Below are 19470 nucleotides of genomic sequence, written 5' to 3'. Positions count from 1 at the left end.
TACCTAGTACCTAGCAACAACTAAAACATCGGTGCGTTATCAACTTTGTTCTCATCCAAAACACTGTATCAGCTACTAGAAAAGAAATTAACTCTATCCCTGCCGAAACCAGGACACTTCCTTTGCCCCAATCCCTGCCGAAACCAGGACACTTCCTCTTTGCCCCAATGTTAGCATTTAGGCTTTTGCTTTTTCACTTTGTCCCATTCACCTATCTTCAGGCTGTTTCAGTTGCTTCAGCTTGCTTTGCACAGAAACCGTTGTGCAAAAGCTTTATTTTTACAGTGCCTTGCTTTTAATGGCGGTGCATCCTACTAGTGAGGCAGGACTCACTTGTGCAGAACTATGGAGGAGAGTCTTTTCTTTCCTTCAGGCACCTGGCTCAGTCCTTACCCATATTTGGACAGATCAGACAGTAGCCTAGTTTATTACAAAATCTTGATTCGTTTCCCCCACTTGTATCGTTTAAGAAAAAATCAGTGTAGGATAATTCTATATTTAACAGTACCATTTTACTTGCATTTTTTTGCCTGTTGAAGTGGCTGATTTTGGCACATATAGCGTTGCTCTCTAACTTTTGAGCTACATGCTGCTCAGTCACCATTCAGTGTAGCTCCTGTACTGGGGACACCTCATATGACCAGAAGCTGGCTCAAGCACTGCGTATCTAAACTGAACAGAGCGGTGGATGAGCACACAGTACTGTAGCCAAAATTGCCAGGTTCCCCCAACACACACCAGCATGCTCCGTCCCATCCCACCCTACAGCGATGTGAAATGCTGAAGATACTTTCACTTCTAGCAGTGAATTGCTCCCAGCGCTCCTCTTCTCACAAACTTCCTGCAGTGGCACCTTGTTTCTGGCATGCAGTGTATATGATCAGGAAGATTGGATGTTTTTGTAATAAGTTAGGTTTTTTTACTTGTTTTTTTTATTTCAAAAGGAGGTTGTCCCTTACACATCTCAAGATTTGACCCTAAATTAATTATAAATGTAGCAGAAAAAGTGTTAATACTTTATATTCTTGCACTCTAAACATTCCTGTGTTCTAAGTATCTAATGTATATTTTTACTGACTGCTAATTTAAAGTTAATTTTATATGTAAAAAAATAAAATACTAAATTCACTGTTATCCACTCACAATTCTTTTTAATAGTCGGACGCAAAATGAAGGTCATCCAAAATGGTTCGTTCTGGGTGTTGGACAAGTCATAAAAGGGTTAGATATTGCTATGATGAATATGTGTCCTGGAGAAAAACGGAAAGTGATCATTCCTCCGTCATTAGCATATGGACAGCAAGGATACGGTAAAAAAGAAGTTTTAATACTAAACTTTGCCTTTCCTCTGTTTTACCCTTTCAAACATAAAATATTGTAAATGACTGTAAGAATTGGTGCTCCATTATTTTTGGAGACACTGAAGGTGATGACTGCTGCTGTGCGCCTAATCCTGCTCATTCCTATGCAGTTTAAGTAGTCCTCATCATAGACCCACACCAGTCTGCATTAGAATTCAGTACATGGCATCCGATGTGTTTTTCAAAGTATTGCCATAATACAAAAAATTGACAGCAAAAGGAAGATCTTCATGATTCATATATCAGCAATTTTTGTCTTAATCTATTATGTGCTATTCATGTTTAGTTTCTATTATTTGACTCCTACCTGCTTAGCCTTTTAATGACATTCAGTGTCTTCTGAGCAAAATGGAATGTAATCCAGTGCATGCCACAGAATTAATCTAAGTAGAAATAATTTGTTTAAAATACTGCTTACATTCTGGGTAGTTAATTGACAATATCATGACATTACATCATAATTGCAACAGTACAATGCATGAAATCTGATTTGAATTTATGATGCTTAAGTGTGCAGTCTACTGTTAAAAAAAAAGTTCTAGTCAGAGTTTTATGCAGTGTTTCAGCACTCTTAATTGTAGATAACTCAAGTTCAGCTCTGTCTTGGGTAGAGTAGTTTCTGTGAAAAGGTAGCTCCTGCTCTATGATGATTGTTTGGTAGTGATATTATGTCAGAATTCCATGCACCAGTTTTGTCTTTCATACAATTCCATTGTAGCCAGTGAAGTTCACTAGAAATAATTTTTTTCCCCTCGAGCATAATGTTTAATAAGTAAGTCTCATAACAACAAGGAAAAACACTGACAGAAATAAAAGTATGTTCTTTAACTTTAACAGTAGTGTTAACTGTTTGTTCTAGGTAGCACTTCAAGAATGTATTATTTTCCTACAGCATACCTGTCCTCTGTCTCAGCGTATTTCTGCATGCTGGGGAAGATGCCTGCCTAATCTTGAATTAGAAAAGATGCATGTGGCTTTCTAAATCTTTACATATCTTTCCTTTGTTGGTATGTATATTTGTAAACTACTGGCACTGAATTCTAGTATTGTATATTTCTTTCGTGAGTAGTATATAAAGCATGATTTATATTCAGATATATTTAAAACGTCTACATTTTTAAATCGTAAGATTAAAATCTTTTGAACTCTGAAACCTGTCATTTTTACTATGGACATTTTAGATTAATAGTGTGAGTAATAGTTTTGTTTACCTTCTGTTTATAAACAAAGTAAATTGTTTAGTTTTTCTTCAGTTTATGAAGGACAGGCACAAGCTCAAAATTCTGTCAAAATTCCGAGGTTACAATGTCATGCTCGCTGGCTTTGGCTATGAATAGAAGCAACTTGCATGTTTACATTTTAATTTTACACTGCATGATTTCTTGATGCTTTTTTGGCTTTACTTTTAGACCTCATTAGTTTGTTACTGTCTCTCTTCAGTTCCCTTTTTTTTTTGCCAGATGCTTGGAACAATGACCTGTGTTTATAGGCAGTAGTGTTTTTACATCAGATATCAGAAAATGCTTTGACAAAAGAATAATGAAGTCTAACATGATTTTTTTTTTTCTTCAGGGACTAGACAAAATATTCCAGTAGTTCTTTTTTTCTTTTTGTGAATCAGGTGACTTACATTCTATTGCTTCCTTCTAGTGAGATGTATATTTTAAACACTATTTTACATAATGTCCTTTAACCATAGGTATAATTCATAGTAAGTTGGTAAAACCTGATACTGCTTTCTTATTTCTTCAGACAGAAAATATATATGAGCATTGGTCTATTACCGTAATCTTTTAAATGAGATTGCAGATATTTTATGAAGGCATACGTCTTAGACTCAGTCTCTCAATAAGCCCCATCATATGACAGTACGTGAAAGAGGGAGAACTTTAGAAATACTTGTTTTTCATAATAACACAAACCCTTCTCTTAATTTTTCAAAGTACCTGAATTGATGTGAGCAATATAATTTCGTTCCAGGGAAGTACACTGTTTGCAGATCTCTCTGAAAATCATTTATCTAACACCATCTGAACAATATTCCTGTCCAGCTGTATGATATTTAAAATCAGAGTTTAATCTGAATATTAACACAGCCTTTTGTAATAAAAAAATAAGACACTTTATGTGTAAATTTATCACATGTGTGATCTCTGACCATAGTGTCTGATTTCTTAAATGCTTTTTTTTCTTTTATTCATAGCACAGGGCAAGATTCCACCCAATGCAACACTGATCTTTGAGATTGAACTTTATGCAGTAAATAAGGGGCCTCGCAGTGTTGAAGCATTTCATCAAATAGACAAGGACAGTGACAAGAAACTCTCTGAACTTGAGGTAATATGATGTAACTAATTTGGAATAAATAATTTATAAAACGATAGGTATAGCTGCATCAGCATTATCTTTACATGAGCTGCCTCTGCTGCAGTTCATCATGTAAAGCTTCTGTATGCTTACACAAACTACATGGTGCAACGTTGAAATTTGCTTTGATTAATACAGTAGTATGTCTCAGACTTGCTGGGTAACAAACTTTAGACACGTCTGCATTGGAGTCACAATAACTTACATATATACCCCAAGTGTCCTCGAAGATAGCTGTTGAGTACTGGCGTAAAAGCCACGATGGTTGGGCTTTTTTCTTTTCTTCTAGATAAGCCAGTATTTGAAAGAAGAATTTGCAAGAGATGGCAAAAAACGTCATCCCTCAGTCCATGATGAAATCTTAGCTGATATATTTAAGAAGAATGACCATGATGGAGATGGTTTCATATCAGCAAAGGAGTACAATGTCTACCAGCATGATGAACTCTAAGTACTTAAAACATCTTTGGCTGTTTTCTGGACACTGAATTTTAAATAATAATACTTTGTCACAGAATTTTCTGTATTTTTTTTTATAGTGGCGTCTTTTTATATCTCTTAACTTGACTGTAAAAATCTTATTTTTAACATTCACCTAATAAAATGTGTTAGATATTTCAAAAGAAAGAAATAAAATTGGAAAACACCATGATCTATTATTAGTGGTTCCTGCGTCATGTCCTAATCTACAGTATTGCTCAGTAGTTTTTCTCATTGTGTAAAATACTGATGAAAATAATTATTTCTGTCCTATCAAGCACACAAAAATGGTTCCAGTACCTGTTGACATAGTTAGAACATAACTGATGAATACTTCTCAATCCCCTGTAAAATACAAGGGGAAAACAGAATCCCAGGAAGGTAACTCTGTTAAACCTCTGCAGGCTTCTAGGCTAGCTTCTTGAGGAATTGCTGTTTGCAGAAAATTTAACTATAACAGACCTTAAAATAAATGAACACTGTCTGTGGAATGTCAAGATAAAAACAAATGTGTTTAAAGCAACTTAAAATAATCTCTTTGATGTAATATTAACGTGAATAATTTGGTGTTCATGAAAAAGCAGTATTTTAAGTGGGTTTTTAAACTTTGACTTAGTAAAATTACTAAGTTAGCCAGTTTATTTAGCAACGCCAAGTTAAAAATCTACACTATCGTGTTTTACTTGGATGAGGTGGAAGATGATGGGAGATGCTCTGTATAAAGGTAAGTAATTATTTGGGCATCATTCTGGTTTCCCTCATTTTGGAAAAATGCAAAGAAGTAACAATAGTTAATAGTACTTCAGGCTAGTTAACTGTTCTGCTGATGCAGATGTCGTCAAAATACTTGTGTAACATACTTCACTCTTCTCATGTGAAAAGCAATGGCTGTATTCGTTTCAGCATGTAATAATCAGATGTACACAGTGAAAGTGGCAGCACAAGTAAAAAAGCTTCCATACCTGGCTTAGCCTTAAAATAATTCTAAAAGACAGAAAAACATTTTTTCATTGTTTCCCCAGTTTACAATAGCATGGGGAGAGCTTCAGCAGTATACTCACCGACAGCGCTCCCCATCTCAGTATTGGACACAATTCTGCGGTGCCCTCTGGTGTTTATATTCTCAACAACACAGACTGAATATTCTGTGGTTGAGATCTACTGGTTAAAGACCTTCACCCCTGAAGTCTTGTTGGAAGGATGTAGTTCTGTTATTTTCGTAAGCTTCCAAAACATTTTCTGCTAAGCAATTTTTTCTAAACACATAAAAGAAAGTCAAGAGCAGCTGTGATCTAAAATCCAAATGCAGAAGGTGGGCTGGCTGGTACGTTTTAGTAATCTAAACAGACTGTTGACATGTGGTAATGGCATCCTAATATGAAACGCCTGTCCCTACTTTTAGTTGTTCCCTTTTGTAAATGAAACATTAGACTAAGCTAAGTTTTAGCATGTTTTTTAATCTGATACTTCAATTAAACATTCATGAGAACACTGAATTATTAACAAATATTCTCATTTTACCATCATATGCCAGTGTAGATAAAGGCAACGTTTGGGGGTTTAACAAGAAGTTTGTGTAAACAACTTAAAGTAAGTTCTAGCATATATTTTGACATTATGAAAATACAGTTTAAAAGTACATTTTCCATTATGATAATAAAAGGAGAAGGTTCTAGAAAGAAGAGCAATGTCAGGGAATGCACGAGGGCATTTTCAAGTAAAAGGTCATTGACTGTGAAGCAAATAATCTGAAGATAACAGTGTAATAAAATGTTTTGCACTTTCACTATTTTGCCTTTCAACAATTTGAGATATATTTACTAATTCTGAAAAGTTTGTGGCACAGTTATGCCCCTGTCTGTGACAACAGGCACTTACCTAGCTCAGTTACTTGACTCTCTTATGCCAGAGGTCAAAACAGGGCACAGCATGCAGCCGTACGTACTTTTGTCCGTTAAAAGAACACTCTAGGCATCCGTAGACTGTCTCCCTTTTAGAACTTCCCATTCCACAAAGGACACAGGGACCTCTGGGGATGTTGTTATTAAGTAAATTAATTCGGATATGAGACCCTTCTCTGAGATAGCTTGTAGAGAGATCAGTCATGCTCGCAGCTTTTTCATAATAATCTGTAAAAAGGTCCTCCAAGTAAGCATCAGAGTTAGCAATGGTATCCACTACTCTTTTATCTGAAAAAGAATGCACAAAAAAAAGAAGCAATGATTTGTCATTACATTATGAACTGTTTACAAAACAACCTGTCAACCTAATTGTGGAAATAACAACTCATTCATGAAACCATTCTGAACATGCCACGGTGTAGATTACTTCCCATCAAAAGCCCTGTGTGATGAAAATTTTTCTTTAATTTCACAAAAGACACTGACAAAAGCCAGAAATTTTTTGTATATGAAATATATAATATTTTTAGAAATGCACCTAAAAGATAGGCATGAGGCAAGCTTTTGAAAAATTAGTGCCAAATCAAATCACAGCTGCGTACTTTCCTGTTTAACCATTTTTATTTTTTTAACCATATTTATTTATTTTATTTAACCATATTTATTTTCTAAAAATCATAAATTCACTTTTTTCTCTAGTATTTACAAAAAAAACCATCAATACTTAAAAGGTTTAGAAAATTTGGAGGACACCATGTTGACCTCCTAGCAGATTTCTGAGCATCCAAACACCCCAGGAAGAAATCACTTTTGGAACTACCTACCTTTTCCCTCTCTCTTCAGGGATTGATTAGTTTAGATTGGGTGACAAACTTTTAGGCAGCTACAGCTACTGAGATGTATCATACCTACTGAAGATTTATTCCCTTAGTGTGGACTGGAGCGGCGCTGAAGGCTTGGTCCATAAAAGCCCTTCAAGAACAGGATACAATGGAGCAAGGACACCTATCCAGACCAGCCTTTAGAAGGATGTGTTTACTGCTCAACATTTATCTTCACGCTCAGATTTGCAGATTTCCAAAAGACTTAGACCAAGGAGTGTTAAAAGTATAGGATCTTGTTCTGAAGAAAATGTAGCTACATACAGCGATACTCAGTTTTGCTGGATGTTGTGTTCATATCAGAATAAGAAAAGAGAACTATGCTGGTATCTTGCCCATGTCCCTGCCTTACAGCCTAAAGAGTATATTCAAATATTTAAATTAATATTGTTTGACAGTTAAAGAGTTTGCCCTGAAATATTATTTATAGATTATAACTTGCATTGCATAACACTAGCTGTAAAGGGCAAGCATATGAGATAGGCTTAACGTTAACTGAAGTTAGTTGTGTAATTACTCCATACCAGTTTATCATCAACCATAAATTTTTATTTTAAGATCTTTAGAGTTTTAATGAACAGTAATACCATAAATTTGTTATTTGTGAAAGTCAGATTCTCAAATATAAATTTTCATCACTTTACAATCATTTCAATACACAAGAAATTGAGGTACGTTTTCCATCAAAATTTTCTTCTTTAAACATTCATCTTGCACACAAAGAAACAGAAATACACTCCTCATGCATTAACTAAGACATTTGGATATAAATATCAAAAGTCGTACTTCGATGAAACAGATTACTCTTTAACCTCCTTAATTTGGTCAGTGAAGTCAGTGAAGATGATCCAGATTTCTCTTTTTCAAATCCTCCTTTTGAAATTGGAGTCACACAGAGTTCTGTAAAAATTAAAAAGTTTTTAGAAGAACAAAATATAAAATCAATAATTGCACAACAGTTTAATATGCCTTCTAATCTATAAAGCTAACAGTGATTAAATTCAGCTTTGCTAATGTTTTTAATGGCTAGTACCACTAGTTAATACAAGTCTGCACACAGTAATAGCCCGCAGAATCACAGATTCCATGGGAATTTTAAAATGTTGGTGGCTTTCAACATACACCGTCAGCATTTGTTTTTGTTTATACACAATTTATGGCCATTATGCCTTCTAATCTATAAAGCTAACAGTGATTAAATTCAGCTTTGCTAATGTTTTTAATGGCTAGTACCACTAGTTAATACAAGTCTGCACACAGTAATAGCCCGCAGAATCACAGATTCCATGGGAATTTTAAAATGTTGGTGGCTTTCAACATACACCGTCAGCATTTGTTTTTGTTTATACACAATTTATGGCCATGTTCAGGGACTAAGACAGTCAATATCATAAACAGAGAAGCCCCGCTTCTGAAGGAGAAACATTTCTATGATCTCATGTGAAACTAAAATGAAAAATAATAAGCAAGGCTGTGAGTTCTGTAGTCATCTCTTCCAACACCGAATCAACTACTAAAACTTTTTTTTTAAATAAAAATAAGTATCACCTAAGTTTCTATCCATAACTTGAAAGAAAACCTTTAAAGTGAAATATAAGGATAATCAATTACAAGGAACTGAAAAAACATGTTTTAAACTTTCTCAATTGAGAACTGTCTTTAATTATGCAAATACAAATATCGGCTTCATTGATTATTTCACTGATGATGACTTTAGGAAAAACACTGTGCATGTACCTACCATTGCATAAAGGTAAAATAAAATTAAAACACTTCCAAAACTGAAATTAATGCTAAGCATTATGGAACTGAATACAAAGAGCTACCGAATTGTATTATGTCTTTTAATCCAGTAATTACGCCTAGCTTGGAGTATATTTAAAGTTTTTACAGAAGGGTAAAGGTATCTCACAGTTCAGCAACAAGGTACTTTACAATGCAGAGTACCTGTCATGGAAGTTTTATACTGTGTATGCCAAAGGGTACGGGAGCTATTTGCAACTTTTAAAACATAGTGCTGTACAGATCTGCAGAGAGAGAGATTACTTGCCTAAACAGGTCTTTTATCTGGCTATGTACAGAAAGCCACAATGTTAGAGAGAGTCAAGCAATTCCTGAAACAGCTGAGTGGCTCGCACAGAGGTTCCTGTATTTAAGTACACGTGAATCTGGTGGTTAAAACTTCATCTAACGTTACTCTAGTGGGTGGGGAGTTTTGCATTTGATATTATCAAGTACTAGATCAAATCCTAAATTGACTTTCTGGTTTATTACAAATAATGTTGATAACATTGATAATGTTATAGGCTACACTTTAATTAGTGCAAATAATGTAAATACGTAAGTGCTATCCTTTCCCCAAAAGGAGAAAATCTTACAGGAGCTATGCAATTTTTTTTATTAGTTTCCAGTAGTTATGATTATTTCTTCCTAAATATCTTCAGGTATCCGTATGTGGTAATGATGTATCAGACTGAACTTAAAGCCCCAACAGAAAAAATGTTAGCTTAGTTTAGAAGTTCTGCACGCTTGCTTCTTTACTTGGGTCTTTTTACTTGCCTATTTTATGCAAAACTAATCAGATGGTCTCATAAGCCTGTTCCTTACAGGCTAGAAATATAAGGAAGTGATTTTTTGTTCCATGCAACTGCGGGATTTTAAAAAAAATTACAAAATCATACTTAACTTTTAAAACATGTTTCCACAACAGACTATTTTCTAGCACCTGCCTTGTTTATCTTTTCAAGAATTGTTTCTCTTAGAAAGACAGACTACTTACATGCATAAAATTAAAGCATATATGGGATCGGGGCTTATGTATATCAAGAGCAAGAAAGCTGTTTTAAAAACTCAGATCATCATAAATAATAGCAGTAATGACAGTAATGCACATCACTTACCAAAATTACCATCCAAATGAATATAAAGTTCAAATACACTAAAAGCAATAGTTGTATGTGCAGGAAAAACAATGGCTTTGTCCCGCCCTTTATAATTCTGATCTTCAATAATGTGAAACTATAATTTAGAAAAGCATCAAAAGAAAAAAGTTACAAATTGAAATGAAAAAATAAACAAAATAATATCTTAACAGTATATATTGAGAATTATAATGCCAGGAGGAAGCTTTGAAACTGAAGATCAAATTTCACAACTAAAGAATTTTATATTAACAACTTTGCATTTTAATAAAGTTTGATAGAAAAAGAGTAACTTAACTTGCATCACTCATTGAAAATTACATGAATGATTTATAAATACTAGTAATGGGCAAACATCAGAAGATTTGTAGGTTCAATTATTCAAACACACTGAAGAGAGAGAGGGAGAGGGAGGAAGAACATAAGACAGGGAGTAAGATGCCGACCCTTGAAATAATAACAACCTGAAGTTCCAATGTGTTATAGAAGAGGAATATAATAATGAAAGATAGTTTATACGTTTATTGGAGATTCAAACTAAGAAGTAAATTCCAAATTTTTGCTGAGGCTTCACCCAAAGCAATGGCTCATTGTCTAGCCATCCTTTCATGCATTTCCCATCCTTCAGTCACATAAGCAATACTAACAAAAGACCAACTTTTAATTCAGTTTACATCAGTGCAATAATACTGATTTACTTCAGATTTTTTTCTGCGCTTACATCAGTAAAAATGCAATTAAATCCAACCATAAAATTTTAAAAAATGAGCTTTTTATGTTTGTTAATTTAAGTTACAGAACTTTGTCAAACATATTTACCCTCATTGTCTCTCCACGCATTCCAGTATGGACAGTTAATGAGCACTGCCTTGTAGTTCTAATACTTTCCATGACCACGCACAAAATTTCCATCCTACTTTTTCTTGATTGATGGACTAGACAATGATCAAAGTTTATTTTTCTAAAATCAAGAGGGAGGCAGGAAGGAAATTCAGAGATTATTAGCAATTTACAAAGCAGCTACTAGAATTAGTAATTTTAAATCAGTAAATAAATCACCGCAACTTCTGTCTCACAGCAGTAAAACAACTGACTGAAGAGGTCTCTGGGAACTTAATATTGATTTTCAGTGTTTGGGAACAGAAGCACTAAAAAATTCAAGGAAAGCCAGTAATGTACAAATGTTAGAGAGGCAATGTGGGACATCCTGGAAAATTCCAAGTCTGTCCATCTGACATTGTTCTTAGTGACAGTAAGGAACTGTCAACACACATTAATTAATAACTTTTTTTTTTTTAAGTGATATAATTAATGTCAGTCAGTAAGAATTTATGGAAAATAGATAGTAAAAGCAATGCTGTAATGCTGTACCTTCGGGCTTCTATAAAGCTTATGATGATGCAATGTTTTTGTTAGAAGCCTAAATGATGCCTATACAAGCTGGCATACACTCAATGGATTAAAAACTGGTTAACTGATACATGTCAACTATAACTGGAAAAAACTATATAACTTATAAACATGGAACAATCATGAAACAAGTGGTTGTAAGAATTTCTCTACATGCATTGGCTCTTAGTCCTATAACATTGAATATTTTTATCAGGAGACTAGGACCTCTTCCCCCACCCCACCCCCAATTATTAATGATAATGTTTGGAGGTTACAAATAAACCAGGAAAAGGTAGGTACAGAACAAGAGAGGTTACAGATACAAAATGACATGCACTGCTTGGTAAATAACTACAAGGAAACAATATATATTTGAAAATACCAAATGTCACATCATGCATAGTAAATAATTTACTGGGATGCAACACTGGGATTCACTGGGATGACATTGTGGCCACGGGATAATCTTTGAAATATAAACTAGATAATTACACCTAGAATTAGTGACATCATATTTCTATGTGTTTGACATTTGTGCTAGCACTACAGGAACACCAAGTTTGGTTTCAGTGTCCACAGCTCAACAAGGATGTTGGAAAAATGGAGACTGCATTTAGAGAAGAGCCACAGAAGGTTATGAAAAATTCAAGTAGATAAACCTACTTTGCCTTTCAAAGAAAAGGCTCTGTAATAGCCTCATAAAACTTGAAGTATCTACATTGGCAATAATACATATGGCGCTCTAGTTCATCAGACAAAGGCAAAGAAATCCTGTTTCTGAAACCTGAAGTTGGGTAATGTCATTCAAAGTAAATTTCAAATTTTCAATAGTATGGGATAACATAGATAGGACCTTGGATGGACTCTTTCTGGAAAGAAAAGGCTCTGTAATAGCCTCATAAAACTTGAAGTATCTACATTGGCAATAATACATATGGCGCTCTAGTTCATCAGACAAAGGCAAAGAAATCCTGTTTCTGAAACCTGAAGTTGGGTAATGTCATTCAAAGTAAATTTCAAATTTTCAATAGTATGGGATAACATAGATAGGACCTTGGATGGACTCTTTCTGGATTTTTTTTTTTTTTCCCTCAAAGATGCACTGTAATTCAAACAAGAATTAATTCAGAAAAATTCTACAGTCTGTGTTATACAGAAGGACATGTGTCTAATCCCAGTGATCCAGCCTGAGACTCTTGCAAAATATCAGATGGTGACTGCTATTGATTGGCTAAAAATAATCAAAACCTAACCATTTCAGACATTCAACCTAACTGTATGAAATATAATTATGGAACCAGAAAACAAAATATATAATATAACCTTGTAGTAAGTTCTTTAAGTAATGTTGGTACTTCAACCTCATGTTTGGTCACTATGCCAAACGAAGCTTTAAAGGCAACAGAATCTGATCCAGCAATATCAAACCCAACATCATTCATTATCTGATTTCCTCTTCTACCATTAAGCGAAACATCTGATTTGTCTTCATAGTTGAGCAACTGGTAAGACGAGACACCTGAGTAAAAGAAGATAACCGCTGCGTGATGAAAAGTCTGAACTTTGTATTTTTACACAGCAAGAAGAGAATAAATGGTACTGTTCCTACTGTACTTAACCATTTCGATGTGAAATTCAGAGCTACATTGAGCACTTATTTATCGGTGTTACTACTGATGACTAATGGAAAGAGAGTGCATAGCTGTCTGAGGGATTTCTGTGCCTCTCTCTGGCAGAGTTGTGCCCGTGCTCCTGCATGTGATATGTCCTGGGCATGAAATGGTGATTAGGGCTATTTCTACATTTCTGTGCTTATCATTATTCTCCTAAAGTACTTTTACCTGTAAGTATGCTGTTGATACTTGTATAAACTAGACACGTAGTGTGTTCTGGGTTTAATGACAGAGACTCTGAAACACAAAATGACTTAGAGGAGGCCACACAGCATATTAAAACTAGGATCAAACTGAAAGCCACTGTGAGTTCTGAATTTTGTCTAGATGCAGTATAAATGAACCTAACATTTCTTCTTTTTTGCAATACATGAATGAGACACGGGTGTGCCAGTAACATGAACTTTGCCTTTTACCTGACTTGTCACAATCAGAAAGACTCACCACACTTTCCATGTATGCCTGATGATTCCAGGGACTATGTTAGTTTATTTTGAAGGAAAACAACAGATTAATTCTGACTTACTTGAAAGTTTGCATCGATTTACTGTACAATCAAAAGATAGGTGCCAAAGCTTTTCTATAATGCTTTCTTTATAATGTTAAATACATTTCCATTACACTAACAGAAAAATATTAGAATGCCTTGGTTGCCAAATTAAAATTAATAGAGCAGGTAGAACACAGGGGTTAGGCATCCAAATACATTTGAAAGTCTGGGTTTTACTCTTTTTTTTTAATCCTTTGAAGCTTTTAGGATAAACTGACATTATGAAGTCATCTAGTATGAATCCTGTTTGTCTTTATTTTTAACCAAAAAAAAAAAGTTCATCTATTTTTCATAATTCTAAAAAGATTGCAAATGCTTGTATTTGTCACATAAAAAAGAAAATTCAATTACAAAGTTCTTTGCTTACATTAAAGGACAATACTTTCTGCACATGACATCTAACCTTTACAGAAAAGACTAGTGTTTTGTGAGACTTTTTAATGAGATTTTGCAACCTTTTTCTCAGACTTTTTAATGAGATTTTTCCATTTTTGTTCATTCAGGACAAGCCAGCTGACTTGTCCTGAATGGAAGACTAGTAGGATTAGTGGGATTCCAATTTTTTTCATCATGCTTCCATCCTGGAATCACCCCTTTGTGGGGGCAACTGGTATTTTTGTCTTCTTGTGCTCATAGTGGTTTGTCTTAGTAGAGTTTTTAACTAATGCAATTGTTGTGCAATTAATGTGATCAATACTTTTGTCAAAATGGACCTTTTTTCAAAAGAAAATAAAGCAATGAAACTGTTTTGAGAAAACAGCGTGTAGACAAGAATTACACAGACTTTTCAAAGGAAGGTATGGAAAAATACAGACAGTATAGTTCAATTTTGCACCTCCTAATTCTCAGAGAATCTCCACAAAAAAATCGGATATTGCATAGCAAAGAAAATTTAAACACAGGTAAGCTCCTTAAATTCAAAAAAAAGATTGCAAACATGAAAAAAAAAACCCTTATGGAATTCCAATTACTTCAGTCACATAGCTGTTTGTCAAATGCTTCTGCCTGTGCAGAGCCCAGTTCAACTTAAAAACGAGTACACAGAGAAAGATGAACATTAAAAACAAATTTTAAGTAGCAATTAATCAACATACATCAATACATCTATCAGGAATCTGTTGCAATTTGTGAAAAAACACAAGGCTTAACTGCATTTGTTTCATATTAGTCCAGAAAATATCAAGGCTTTTTAGTATAATTGATTTGGGTTTTTTACATTTTCCAGAGAGTCTTTTTTTTTTAGTTTTGGGGGTTTTTTTACCAGTTTGACTTGTACTTTTTTCTTAAATATTTATTACAGGACTAAACAAGACAAATTTTATTACCCATGCACTAAAGAACCATCACATTAACTGCACAGTTTAAACTATGTCTACTGTTCTCTGTTTACTAGAAAACATGCATTTTTCCACTTTGAAGAACGATAGAAATCTTACCTGCAGAAATTTCTTTCTCCCCTTGAAGAATGTCTTTTAATGTGAAAGGTGTTGAAGCAAATTTAGATTTTTTTGAAAGCAAACATTTTCTTTTCTTAATCACAAGGCTCAGAGGCTGGTATTTATCAGCTTCACTGAGACTGGGCACTGGAACTAGTCTTTCTCCATCACCGACCTGTTTAACAAAGTTCTTGGTTGCAGCAGCAAACATATTATGACATTAGTAATGAAAATAATAAAAAACTCTGTATCAAGTGTAACTTCCAGACGTAAAGCCCATGTTCAATTCTTTTTACAGTGTTCTTTCAAACAAATTAACATGTTTTAAAAAAAAACAGACTGTCAAACTGTTTTTTTAGATCGAGTTATATTTTGCTTGGAAAGAATCAACAGCATCTTAGCTACCAAGCTTCTATGGTGTATTGCTCGAGACTTCTCTCAAAGACCTTCAGTTAAGCTCTCCAGTTCTGTATGATGAATAATGAATTACCAGTGTAAACCGAGAGCGAAATGGTTGCCCCTTCCTTGGCAGTTTAATGCCACTGTTTGAAAACAAAATTTACAATCTTAGAAACAGAAGACAGTACTTCTGCAACCCTTAGCTTCCTGTTAGGAGTTATTGATGTATTACTGTTTATTGGGTTCTTGCTGCAGCTCAGTTCTAGTGTTTTACCAACAAAGCAGCCCAGATGCGCTCTGGGAGACCGCCTGAATTACACATTCGTGAAAGCTGGTAGGTCTTCTGAGACGGTATTGCCTTTCAATAGTGGTTGCATAACCTACCTGTGAAAGCTCAGCTGGGGAGTAAGTGGTGTGGAGGTCTTCAGAAACACCTGGGCCGAAGCGTAAGATTAGAGATGGCTGGGGGCAGGGAGGAAACAGCAGTTGGCTTTCATTATATGTTATTCTTCTCCTACGGACTCAGCTGTCTATGACCCAAGGGCTAGTTTTGAGACAGGCCAGCTGCATGTATTTGCCTCAGACTACTGAGAAATTCGCAAAATTTTGAGAATTATGCAAAATAATAAAAGTAAAATTGTAGACAGAAGTGAGATTATTGATATAGGATTAAGGAGCAGCTCAAGGATCCAAGAGGGAAAACACCAGTGTAAAAAGATATAAAATGGTAAAGGGGAAAAAAGAGAGTCAGTAGGCAGCACCATGGAGGACCTGTGAAGGGAGGCAGCAGGAGCCGACCCTTCCTCATGTAAACGATGACTTGATTTTCTTGCAAGAGTGGTGAGCATACAACTGCTAAACCTTGTAGCACATCTTCCAGAGACTTCTTTTGCAGTTACAGTAGGTGAAACATCAGCCACAGGATTGTAAAGCTACACTTTAATACAAATATTATCCCTGGTTGCCAGGTAAAAACTTTTGTTTGGTTGGCGTTTTTTTCTGAAGTAGGTTTTTCATGTGAAAGCATTTTAAGGACTGTTTTTATAATATGATCACTTAATAATGTAACATGTTTCAATTTAGTTCTTTCCAATACTTCCATAACTACTTTTAAATGTTCAGAAGAAGTCCAATAAAAAGGCGAAAAGAGGAGTATATTACCTCAGCTATCTAAGATGAAAGGAAAGGCTGCCAGAGCTTTCTGCTTACTCTAGAGGGTGCTGAAAAATTGAAGCTGGTTATATATAGACTTTGAACTGAAATAATGTGAAATGCTGCAGTTCAGTCTGACTGTAATTCATATTACACTGCACTAACAAAACAACCCTGTACATATTTACTCAATCAAAACCCATTAGTAGAACTTAAAATGTTTTAAAGGGAAGGAAAAGCTAAGGAAATTCTTAAATTAAAATTGCCCATTCAGTCTTGATTTAGATTTATCTTGTATATGTCTTATAACTTTTGACAGGATTTTTCTGAAGTAGGTTTTTCATGTGAAAGCATTTTAAGGACTGTTTTTATAATATGATCACTTAATAATGTAACATGTTTCAATTTAGTTCTTTCCAATACTTCCATAACTACTTTTAAATGTTCAGAAGAAGTCCAATAAAAAGGCGAAAAGAGGAGTATATTACCTCAGCTATCTAAGATGAAAGGAAAGGCTGCCAGAGCTTTCTGCTTACTCTAGAGGGTGCTGAAAAATTGAAGCTGGTTATATATAGACTTTGAACTGAAATAATGTGAAATGCTGCAGTTCAGTCTGACTGTAATTCATATTACACTGCACTAACAAAACAACCCTGTACATATTTACTCAATCAAAACCCATTAGTAGAACTTAAAATGTTTTAAAGGGAAGGAAAAGCTAAGGAAATTCTTAAATTAAAATTGCCCATTCAGTCTTGATTTAGATTTATCTTGTATATGTCTTATAACTGTTTGACAGGATACTAATTTTTCTACAGGTTATTAAGCTCAGCTGGCACTGTTCATTCAACACGTATTTGTATTTCTCTTGCTTAGCATGTGGTCATAGATCATACTCAATCTGATCCTAGCACTAATTTTGATAACAAATAGTTTCATTTGATATGTTTACATGGTACTGCTGTTACTCTAACACCCTGTAATCCACCATAAATGCTGCAGCAGCTGTTTGTATCATCCTCATACCACAGGTCAGAGAACAGGAGTGCAACTACATTAACATTGCCACGTTCAGAAAACATTCACTGATTTTGTGCATCCAAGTGAAGAAACCTAAGATATTTCCCCCTCCCCTCCAGTACTAGGCATTTTCATACTTGGCACATGAGTGTACTTACGAATTTTCAGCATTTCTGCAGCCCTGGCGCTCTCTCATTTTGGGCAACCAATAAATGAAAAACATGCTGTGCATACATTATGCCCAAGTCAGCACCTGAATAAAAAAATCTTGCTTTGTCTGGCCAAGTTGTGCTGATGAAAATCCTTGCTCACATGCAGGTTCAAAGGTACCTCTGGGGACTGCCAGGGCTGTAACCTTCAGTACCCCTTAGCACAGAGCCACATAACAATAGTAACAAGGCATCCCATCTGCCTTTGCTACACAGGATCCTTCATAGAAGAACAAAAGGACTTTTCTAGCCTGATCTTAGCCCACCTTTATACATTACTGGGACGAGGTCAGACTTGAACCCTCACCATGACCCAGGCACCTTTTTAAAAAACAAATGAAAAAATATGACCAAAAACATCCCCCCCCCCAATTGCCTAGTATCCGTCTATGATGACCTTTGTTCTTAAGTGAGCCCCCCTGAATCATATACAAACTCGTTGTTGGTGTCAGAGGAACATTATTCCTGCAGTTTCTCTGTTTTCTCGATCATAAGAACACACTTTCTTTCTGTTACCCCTTCTCTCTCTAATTATATACCCTCTGACCCTTGTAAATAAATAAATCAATCAAGACTTTTACTGGCAGAAGCCTCATTTACTGATTCATCTGCAGAGCAGGTTCATCTATAGTTGGAAGGTGGAATTCTGTGCAAGAAAAAATATGAAGTGATGTAGAGATACAATGTTCAATTTTTACGGTTTTTTTAATTCATTTTCCTGTCCCTATAACTCTAGCTTAACTCTGCTCTCTGCTCCTAACCACCACGCTCTGTTCTGCTTCTGTTTGAGTTGTCCATCCCTGGCAGACTGACGGTGTCTGTAAGTTTGCCTAAGGACACCACAAGCCTCAACATGGGGAGCAGTTTCAAGGCAGCTTATTCAGCTCTGTGTTCTGCAGTTTCTTTGCTATATCTTCACCTGGAGTGAATAGCAAGATAGTTTACTTCATATGCAAGATGAGTTCTGTTTCTTCAGAACAGGTCTTAGCCATGGAGTAGTAACAGAGCAGGCAAGTATTAGCTATATATAGCTGAGAATTTTGATGCTTAAATACTGTCTTTTTTCCTTACATCATATTGATATGAACCTGGAGATTATTTAATAGTAAAATCTAGAGGATAGTCCTGCTTTCTGCATAACCTTTGAGGATGCAGAATGCTTTTTGTAGTTATTAGGTAACTCCATAATGATTTTTGTTTTATTATTAGATAGTTATCCTACATTATCCCTGCAGGAATGTTGGGATACCTGTAATTATGGGGTATCTAAAGATGCATTTATAGGCTGACCTAAGGTGCATGCAAGCTAGAGGCTTGTCCAAGGAACTGAAAATGTGGAATTATCTCACTAATTTCAATCCAGAAATCTAGAATCATCTACGGATGATTTTGATGTTTCTGTAATCCACATGAACTGATCTGATTTTAATTTGTTTCTTGTCACAGTCAACCATATAATAAAATTAGTATGATTAATCAGGCAGTTGAGGGGAGAAAAGAAGTCTTAAGTGTTAACTGACTGGATAAACTGAGTTGGTGTTTCACTTGAAAGGGTTAAGCCTACATAATCAGTACCAAATTATGCTGGTGATTTGTTTAATACCTTCTTAATGTACAAAAAGGTGCTGTCAGTTGCCAGACCACCTGACTTAAGTGCCTTTGAACTATATTACATTGACCTACAGATCTTTACAATAGAACAAGTGCAAGAATTTAACACCTAAAACC

At 35.1% G+C, this 19470-nt stretch overlaps 2 protein-coding genes across 2 annotated transcripts; one reads left to right on the top strand and one right to left on the bottom strand.

Moving 5' to 3' along the window:
* Positions 1-1141: 1141 nt before the first annotated feature.
* Positions 1142-4376, top strand: FKBP7 (FK506 binding protein 7; the record flags this gene model as incomplete). The annotated part of the gene is made up of 3 exons (XM_009278685.1): positions 1142-1310; positions 3565-3698; positions 4018-4376. Coding segments are annotated over 3 exons (465 nt in total), but the record flags the coding sequence as incomplete, so codon positions are not given.
* A 1719-nt stretch (positions 4377-6095) lies between these two features.
* On the bottom strand, positions 6096-15173 carry DFNB59 (deafness, autosomal recessive 59). The gene is made up of 6 exons (XM_009278613.1): positions 14963-15173; positions 12627-12822; positions 10731-10872; positions 9891-10008; positions 7777-7890; positions 6096-6397 (listed from the first exon to the last, which is right to left on the bottom strand). Exons 1-6 carry the CDS (start codon positions 15171-15173, stop codon positions 6096-6098), a joined length of 1083 nt encoding a protein of 360 aa, XP_009276888.1.
* Between the last annotated feature and the right edge of the window lie 4297 nt (positions 15174-19470).

Source organism: Aptenodytes forsteri, unplaced genomic scaffold (genome assembly GCF_000699145.1).
Source record: "Aptenodytes forsteri isolate BGI_AS27 unplaced genomic scaffold, ASM69914v1 Scaffold257, whole genome shotgun sequence".
In the NCBI taxonomy this organism is placed as follows: Eukaryota; Metazoa; Chordata; class Aves; order Sphenisciformes; family Spheniscidae; genus Aptenodytes; species Aptenodytes forsteri.
Note: the sequence above shows the minus strand (reverse complement) of the source record. Positions and strands in the feature narration are given on the sequence as shown.